The 10,228-nt window shown below is 35.9% G+C and overlaps 1 protein-coding gene across 1 annotated transcript in view; it reads right to left on the reverse strand.

Annotated features, from left to right (window-relative positions):
- Positions 1-388: 388 nt before the first annotated feature.
- The window catches only part of LOC138148124 (cysteine-rich secretory protein 3-like), a 72,142-nt gene continuing 62,302 nt past the window's right edge, over positions 389-10,228 (reverse strand). Inside the window, exons 7-8 of the mRNA XM_069070743.1 lie at positions 1,838-1,926; positions 389-1,133 (exon numbers count right to left, since the gene is read on the reverse strand). Of these exons, the coding sequence (XP_068926844.1) occupies positions 1,006-1,133; positions 1,838-1,926 (217 nt within the window). The 3' untranslated portion in view covers positions 389-1,005. The remainder of the gene's footprint in view (positions 1,134-1,837; positions 1,927-10,228) is intronic.

A 10,228-nucleotide genomic window follows, 5' to 3' on the forward strand; every position in this document is an offset into this window, starting at 1 on the left:
ATGGGGCTGATAAACTGGTAAAATTTGAGTAGGAGATAATAAAAGCTGTGGCTTGGGAAAATACTTCTAACAATCAAAAAACATGCTTTCGGGATGGGGGTGGGTGGGTGGAGAGGGTTTATAGAAAAGAGCACATCAATGAGTAGATCTGATCAATGATTCTATTTTCTATAGATTTGCCTTAGATTGATGTAAGGGATCCTTATTGTCCTCATTCAATTCTTATCACTGGGAAAGCTTGCTCAGAAATGGGCACCTTCCTGACAGACCAAGTCATAAAGTAAATTAGGAAATGGGTATGTTAAGTGTGGTTAAGGTTTGTCAGCATTATGGATACTATTCAAAATCATTTGATACCAAGTAAGACTCAGATGGAGTAATTGCAAATCATTTATTCTAAAAGTTGATTGATATTAACAAAGTTACAGAAAAGGCTGTAATGACAAAGGAGGAAGTGATATTAGAATTAATTCTTCATCCTGGAGAGAAGCAACTTGCATAGAGACTGCTAAACTCTTTTTGTATTGCGTTCTTTGAAAACAGTCTTCATAGTTAGGTCAGGACTAGAGTGGTTGTGATCTCAGTAACTTAGAGTGATGCATATTGCTGAATTGTAAACACAACTTCAATCCCATTGATTTTTGCAAAGAACACCACTATTATAAAAAATTTAAAAACATTTTATCATAGTTTGTGCTCTTTTTCATATCATTGACCTAGGAATTTAAAGCTATGAAACAAAGGTGGTTTTGTGATTGTTTTATTTTTTTTTAAATTTCAGTGAGTCAGTTTAAGACAATATTTATAGGACATATGGAAACCCCTAAATGATTTGATGAAAAGAAACTGTTACCCAGGATCAAATTACACATTAATTTCTGAAACTAATTAGGAATAGTATCTTATGGCTTCACTGGAATCATGTTATAATTTTGTAATAATCATTGCTGGTATTACTGTGTTCCAATTTTCCCTACTGATGGAAGCAAATTTCCAGTGAGAAATTTAATAGATTTTATTGGTGCACTGACAGGAAGCCTTACAATTTTTCTTGACAGTTTCATGTTCACAGGAAAAACTCTTTTTCAGTTGAGGACAGTTTGAAAAACTATCAGTCTGTGGACAAGGATTAGCTGAAATTAAAGAAAACATTGAAAATTTTTCAGTTTCATTCTCCTTCCCAGTATAGGCTATCCAACCCCATCCAATAATGTAATAGATAAACAATTCAGTAAGATATAATTTTGGCAGAACATTTGGTGTTGTAAAGTACAGAATATCCAGACCATGACTAGAGGGCCACACACATCCATTCAGTCCCACATGAAGTCCTTGAATCAAACACGTAGCAGATAAATGCCTTATAAAAGGTATGAATACTTTTTCTAAAGGCAATATATTAACCTTTACAAAATTCAAGGCAACATTATTACTTAGAGACACATGGGATTTTGATTTTCTTCCATGTGATATATGGGCTAGTCATGGATAATTTGACATTTTCTTGTGGACCATGATCACGTGCACAAATGTTAGCTGAGAGACTGTTTTTATCATATTTTATTTTTGAAAATGCCCAGAAACTGACTGGGACTATATTGTCTCTTAATTCACATGGTATAACATTATTTTTTATTGTAACCTGATCATCAAGGTGTAGATACACTGAACTGAAATATTGAGATCATTTAGAGCAGTTTGAGTCGAGCATCAGTTCAAATGAACCATCTGTAATTGGTCATAATTAATGGTTTCAATTGATACTTATCCCTCCAAAATAAAAATTGAAATTAGTTTTGAATTCCCATGGTAAGTAAATTAATTCCCTTAAACTTACTGCACAAGTTGTTGCTACAGGAATTTGGGCACTTGGCACATGGTGTTCCTATTTCATAAGGGAAATTTTCTTTAGGCTGAATATTTCCACTGGAATATAAAAGCAAAGACAAGATATTCAAGTCATTTTTTGACCTTGTTCTCAAATATTTTCTCTTACAATATGTTGCTACAATGATATTGGCTATCAAATTTATGTCTCTAATTAATTTTTCTAAAAAGTTACTTCTAAAGTAATCTAATTTTGGCAATGAATGGGGGAACAGAGAGACTTGGAGAAAGAAATTGACCTTGGAGATGCAGAGGCAGGCCCAGAAGGCGTGGTGCGGCTGGCAGAGGCAGGCCTGGAAGGGGCCTGATCAACTCGGAGGGCAAGTCTTCCCACCAGCCACAAGGTCCACTACCAGGCCTATCACCAAAGGGCTAGGACTGGAAAGAGCAAGGTAAGAAGCAAATAGAGGGGCCCCTGTCCTGGACAGCAAACACTCCTGGGGCTACCACTTCATAGCCCAGAAATAAAAACAAAAAAAAGGCCCTTTCAAGACCTCCAAAGTCCAGGATGACAGAGTGAACCTCACTTGCTCCAAACTCCCCCTCTGACCCTGAAAACATAGTAACTCTTGCCCCAGGGCAAAACCCTCTACAGTAAAGGCTTGGGATACTAGAGGAAGGGTGTGGCTAGGACCCTGCCTCTAAATGGGTAGAAAGCAGACTACAAAGACAAAGACTCTGGAGTCCTACTATCCTCAGAGGGAGGAACCAACCTCAGAGGGAGAAAATGTGCACTCCACACCCAAAGCTGAAACTTCAACAGGGAATGGGTCCCAAGCACAGAAGGCTCTCCTAGATAAGATCAAAATGAACTTTGAAAACAAAATGAGAGAGATAGAAGACAAAATGAATAACTCTCTCAAAACGAAAATAGCAGAATTAGAAAAACATTATAATGAGGAAAACATCTCTCTAAAAAGAAAAGTGTATGATATGGAAAAGGAGCTTCAAAAATTAACCAAGGAAAATGATTTGCTAAAAACTAGATTTAACCAAATGGAAACAAATAACTCTATGAGGAACCAAGAATTAGTCAAGCAAAACAACAAGAATGAAAAATTAAGGTAAAATTCCTCAAAGAAAAAATAACTGACCTGGAAAACAGATCAAGTAGAGATAATCTGAGAATCATAGGCCTACCAGAAAATTATGATGAAAAAATGAGCCTGGACAACATTCTCCAAGAACTCTTTAAGGAAAACTGCCCTGAGATACTAGAACCTGAGGGTAAAATAGAAATCGAGAGAATCCACCAGACAACTGCTGAAAGAGATCCCAAACTGAAAAGTCCTCGAAATGTTGTGGCCAAACTCCAGAACTACCAGATAAAAGAGAAAATACTTTAAGCGGCCAGAAAGAAACAATTCAAATATCGAGGATCCACAGTGAGGATTGCACAGGATTTGGCAGCCTCTACACTGAAAGATCAGATGCAGTGGAATACAATTTTCTGGAAGGCAAAAGAGCTCAGGTTACAACCAAGGATCACATACCCAGTGAGACTGAGCATATTCTTCCAGGCAAAGAGATTGTCATTCAACGACATAACAGAGTTCCAGACCTTCTTGATAAAAAAGCCAGAACTCAATGGAAAATTCAACCTCCAATTATGAGATGCAACAGTGACTTAGAAAGGTAAACAAGGAGAACACACACACACACACCCTGCTATTTGATAAAAGCAAACTGGTTATAGACAAGTAGAGGGTATGACTATAAAATACACAAAATGACGATTTAAAAAAAATCTTATTAAGAGCTACAAAGGGACTGCAATGGAAGAAAGGGAATGGATGAAGTGGAAAAGGGTAAATTATGCCACACATAGAGGCATAAAAACTGTATAGCAGAGGAAAAAAAGGGAGGGAGTTGGGAAGCATATGAGCTTTTCCCTCATTGGTTCTGGTATAAGGAGGGAATAACAACCAGTTAAGCATAGAACTCTAGGGAGAAGAAATGCAAAAAGTATCATTTTAGAGGGAAAGAGGGGAGGGAGAGGAGCTTCGCATGAGATTTGTTCCTGTCACTCTTGATGCGAAGAAGAAACAGGATACTTCATTAAGTATAAAAATATCCTACAGGCAGTAAGAGGGGGAAAGGGTTACGAAACGGGGGTGGGAGTTGTTTGTAGGGAGGGAAGTAGTAAAGGGAAAGGGGAGGAAAAGGGAGGGGGGGCTGATAAGGGAACACTGAGGGAGGCGGTGGTCAAAAGGAAAACTATTCAGGGGGGAAGGGAGAAGGGAGGGAAAATATGAACATTAACAGGGGCAGGAATAGGATGGAGGGAAAGAAATGGATAACAATCATAACTGTAAATGTGAATGGAATGAACTCTCCCATAAAATGGAGACAAATAGCAGAATGGATTAGAAAGCATAATCCTACAATATGCTGTTTACAAGAAACACATCTGAAACAGAGGGATATACACAAGGTAAAGGTAAAAGGTTGGAATAAAATATATCATGCCTCAGCTAAAGTAAAAAGAAAGCAGGGGTAGCAATCCTTATCTCAGATAAAGCAAAAGCAAAAATCGACCTAATTAAAAGAGATAAGGAAGGAAACTATTTCCTATTAAAAGGCACCATCGAGAATGAAGCAATATCATTACTTAACATATATGCACCAAGTGGTGTAGCATCCAAATTTCTAGAGGGGAAGGTAAAGGAATTAGAGGAAGAAATAGATAGCAAAACTATACTAGTGGGAGACCTTAATCTCCCCCTCTCTGAACTTGATAAATCCAACCTCAAAATAAACAAGAAAGAAGTTAAGGAGGTGAACAGGATTTTAGAGAGGATAAGTATGATAGATCTCTGGAGAAAACTGAATGGGGATAAAAAGGAATTTACTTTCTTCTCAGCGGTTCATGGCACATACTGAAAAATTGACCATGTTCTAGGGCATAAAAACCTCACAATTCTATGCAGTAAGGCAGAAATATTAAATGCATCCTTCTCAGATCATAATGCAATAAAAATTATATGCAATAAAGGGCCAGGGAAAGACAGACTAAAAACTAATTGGAAATTAAACAATTTAATCCTAAGGAATGAGTGGGTCAAACAAGAAATTATAGAAACAATCAGTAATTTCATTCAAGAGAATGATAATAATGAGACAACATACCAAAATCTGTGGGATGCATTAAAGGCAGTTCTTAGGGGAAGTTTTATATCCCTGAGTGCATACATGATTAAATTAAAGAAAAGGGGGTTCAATGAATTGGGAATGCAATTAAAAAACCTAGAAATTAACAAATTCAAAATCCCCAATTAAATACTAAATTAAAAATATTGAAGACAAAAGGAGAGATTAATAAAATTGAAATTAAAAAAAACTATTGAATTAATAAATAAAACCAAGAGCTAGTTTTATGAAAAAAGCAACAAAATTGATAGACCCTTAGTCAAAATGATAAAAAAAGAAAGAAAACCAAATTATGAGTATCAAAAATGAAAAGGGTGAATCTACCTCAATGAAGAGGGAATCAAAACAACAATTAGGAATTATTTTTCCCAATTGTATGCACACAATTTGACAATCTTAGAGAAATGGATGAATATTTACAAACATACAAACTGCCCAGATTAACTGAGGAGGAAGTAAATTACTTAAATAATCCCATCTCAGAAAAAGAAATTGAACAAGCCATCAGTCAGCTCTTAGGAAAAAAACCTCCAGGGCCAGATGGATTCACTAGTGAATTCTATCAAACATTTAAAGAACAATTGATTCCAATACTCTACAAACTATTTGGGAAAATTAGTGAAGAAGGAGTCCTACCAAATTCTTTTTATGACACAATTATTGTACTGATACCTAAATCAGGAAGAGATAAAACAGAGAAAGAAAATTATAGACCAATCTCCTTCATGAATACAGATGCAAAAATTCTAAATAAAATACTAGCAAAAAGACTACTGCAACTTATCTTAAGAATAATACACTTTGATCAGGTAGGATTTATTCCAGGAATGCAAGGATGGTTTAATATTAGGAAAACCATCAGTACAATTGATCATATCAAAAATAAAACTAGCAGAAACCAGATGATCATCTCAATAGATGCAGAAAAGGCTTTTGACAAAATACAACATCCATTCCTATTAAAAACATTAGAAAGTATAGGAATAAATGGAGCCTTCCTTAAAATAATAGGTAGCATCTATTTAAAGCCATCAGCAAGTATTATATGTAATGGGGAGAAGCTAGAAGCATTTCCCATAAGATCAGGGGTGAAACAAGGGTGTCCACTATCACCCCTCTTATTCAATCTGGTACTAGAAATGTTAGCAGTAGCAATTAGAGAAGAAAAAGAAATCAAAGGAATTAAATTAGGCAAAGAAGAGAACAAGCTATCACTCTTTGCAGATGATATGATGATATACTTAGAGAATCCTAGAGAATCAAGTAAAAAACTACTTGAGACAATAAATAAATTTGGCAAATTTGCAGTATATAAAATAAACCCACATAAATCCTCAGCATTCCTATATATTTCCAATGAAATTCAATGGCAAGAGTTTGAAAAAGAAATCCCATTTATAGTTACTGTAGACATTATAAAATATTTGGGAATCTACTTGCCAAAACAAACTCAGGATCTGTATGATCATAACTACAAAACACTTTTCACACAAATAAAGTCAGATCTAACTGATTGGAAAAATATCAATTGCTCATGGCTGGGTCAAGCTAATATAATCAAAATGAAAATTTTACCTCAATTAAATTATATATTTAGTGCCATACCAATTAATTTACCAAAAAACTACTTCATAGAGCTAGAAAAAATATTAACAAAATTCATTTGGAAGAATAAACGGTCCAGAATATCAAGGTAATTAATGAAAAGAAATGCTAGGGAAGGTGGGCTAGCAATACCAGATTTCAATCTGTATTATAAAGCAGCAGTCATCAAAACTATTTGGTACTGGCTGAGGAACAGAGGACTGGATCAATGGAATAGATTAGGCACACGAGATTCAGAAGTCAATGACTATAGTAATCTATTGTTTGATAAACCTCCAGACCCTGGTTTTTGGGATAAGAACTCACTATTTGACAAAAACTGCTGGGAAAACTGGAATATAATATGGCAGAAACTGGGCATAGACCATTATCTAACACCATATAACAAAATCAAGTCTAAATGGGTGCATGATCTAGGTATAAAGGTTGATACTGTAAGCAGTCTCCTAAAACAAGGAATAGTTTACCTCTCAGACTTGTGGAGAGGGAAAGACTTTGTGACTAAACAAGAATTAGAGAACATTATAAAATGTAAAATGGATAATTTTTACTACATGAAATTGAAAAGTTTCTGTACAAACAAAGCCAATGTAACCAAGATCGAGAGGGAGGTGGGAAATTGGGAAAGAATCTTTACAACCTATGTCTCTGACAAAGGACTCATTTCTAAAATATACAGAGAATTGAGTCAAATTTATAAGAATACAAGTCATTCCCCAATTGATAAATGGTCAAAGGATATGAACAGGCAGTTTTCAGAGAAAGAAATTAAAGCTATCTATAAGCACATGAAGAAATACTCTAATACACTATTGATTAGAGAAATGCAAATCAAAACAACTCTGAGGTACCACATCTCACCAGTCAGATTGGCTAAGATGACAAAACAGGAAAATGACAAATGCTGAAGAGGATGTGGGCAAATTGGAACACTAATGCATTGCTGGTGGAGTTGTGAACTGATCCAGCCTTTCTGGAGAGCAATCTGGAATTATGCCCAAAGGGCTATAAATACTTTCATACCCTTTGATCCAGCAATACCACTCCTAGGGTTATGTCCCAAAGAGATCATAGAAATGAGAGAAAGACCCACATATACAAAAATGCTTATAGCAGCTCTTTTTGTGGTAGCAAAGAACTGGAAATTAAGGGGGTGCCCATCAATTGGGGAATGGCTGAACAAGTTGTGGTATATGAATGTTATGGAATACTATTGTGCTATAAGAAATGAGGAGCAGGCGGTCTTCATATTTACCTGGAGAGGCTTAAAAGAACTGATGCTGAGTGAGAAGAGTAGAACCAGGAAAAATTTGTACACAATTACAGACACAACGTATGTGTGATGACCAACTTCGATAGACTGGACTCTTCTCAGCAATGCAGTGATATAAGTCAAACCTAAAAGACTCATGATGGAGAGAAATATGTGTATCCAGAGAAAGAACTAGAAAGAACGAAGTTTATATCCAGGTGTAAGCAAAATACCTGTTCTTTTTCCTTCTCTTATTTGGTTTTATGTCCTCTTTACCATTTTTCATTCCAGCTGGTACAATCCATCCTTATAACCTGACTAATGTATAATGTGAAAGTATTTACAGATCCTATACTTGACTATAAGCCGCCATGGGGGGGCGGGGAGGGAAGGGGACAAAATGTGAAACTCAAGGAATTGTGGAATTGAATCCTGTAAACTAAAAGGAAACAAACAAATTAATAAACAAAAAAAGAAATTGACCTTGATCCCTGCAGGGACTTTTGGGAAAGAGAAAATGAAAGTTTCTAAAGGGATAAGACACCAGAAAGTCCATCCTTCCAATTCATATTATGTGGCAGCCTTGGGCGGGGGTGGGGAAGGTAGATTTGCCTACATAGGACCCAGCCTTATAGTACCTCCTTAAATCCTGGGGTTGAGCTGACCATTTGTTGGTGTGGATATTGGAGAGTGCAAACTAAACTGTGATATACAGAGACTAAGTGAAATATTGATGAATTCAAACTTCTAGGGACCATCTGAGTGTTTTGCTTCTTCCCTCTAACAGCTAAAGTGATTTAGATGAAAGTCCCTAGTTCTGAAATCCCTTTCCTGACTACCAGAGGTGTATGTACATATGTGTTTATATCACATCTGGATTATGGGAGATATCATTCAAGTTGATGTGATTTTACATATATATATACACACACATATATATACATATATACACACACAAACATACATATATAAATATTTTTGTTTAATATTATACTTATGTGTCTGTATTGTACTTCCACTAAGATTTGTGAGGACAGGGACCTTATCTATTTTAAACTTAGTTTCTCTCCTTACCAATAACAGTGAATATTGTACACAATTGGTTTTTAGTAAATATATGTTGTAATGATGAGAATGTTTGACAGTTGGAAAGTGGTCATTTCAAGGAAAGACAAATCAAGGGTGGGAAACCTGCAAACTTGAGGCCCCATGTGGCCTTCTAGATCCTTTGGTGCACCCTTTTGACTACATCCGAGTTTTACAGAACAAATCCTTTTATTGAGGGGATTTCTTCCATGAAGTTTGGATTCAGTCAAAGGGCCATGCTTGAGGAATGCAGGTTCCCCAACTCTAACTTACATAATAAAAAAATAAAACAAATCTGTGCTCATTAATTTCCTTGACTATGATTCCATATTGGGAATGAAGGTGAGGAAGCAGTGTTTGGAATGAATTCCATTGTAGCATCTTTTGTCATGAGGTGACTTCTTTCATTTCAGTGACAAAATTCCTTTGAACACAACCAAAAGCCCAAGGCAGTTGGTTCTACTTCGATAGAAAATTTGAGTATAAGAGTTTCTTTCCATTACAGTTCTGGAGGATAAAATGAAATCTTCTGAAGAGTCATGAAGACAGAATCTATATGTCTTTTATTAAAATTCAGAGTTGGGAGGGTCCATATTGAATACTCAGTACAAATCATACTTGAAAAATAATCCCCTCTATGCAACCATATCTGACAAGTTGCCATTAAATTGTCATTTGAAGCTTTCTATTGAGGAGACTACTATGTCTCAAGGCAGCTCATTTTAGTTTGGAATAACAAAGCTACTTGTTCAGATTTTTTTTTTCTTGCCATTGACTCTAGATATACTACTTTTATCAAACATTGTGCCTGATCCTAGTACTATCCAGGGAATAGTAGAATGAGTCTTCTGCCTTTCCCACATGATATTCTATAAAATATTTTAATAAGCTGTCATTTACCCCAAGAATCTATTCAAAGTGACAACTGCAATTCTTTTGACCAATCGTCATACAGTGTGGATTTAAAACCCTTCACCATTCTGGTCCTTATCCTTGGGATAGTTGCCAGGTTGTCAATGTCCTTCCTAAATTGTGGTGTCTATAACTGGACAAAGTTGCCCAGATTTTATCTGTCTAGTTAATCAGTCAATAAATATTTATTTAAGGACCATTCATGTACTAAGCACTATGATAAATTCTGCAGATGCAAAGAAAAGTAAAAGAAAGCCCCTGCTCTCAATGTGTTCTCAAAAAATCCAGTGTGGCATACACCATGCAAGCAACTCTGTGTGAACGGGACATAGGTGG

This window comes from Petaurus breviceps, unplaced genomic scaffold (genome assembly GCF_028583685.1).
Source record: "Petaurus breviceps papuanus isolate PSGF00001 unplaced genomic scaffold, PetGlider_PUasm1.0 90822, whole genome shotgun sequence".
Classification (NCBI taxonomy): Eukaryota; Metazoa; Chordata; class Mammalia; order Diprotodontia; family Petauridae; genus Petaurus; species Petaurus breviceps.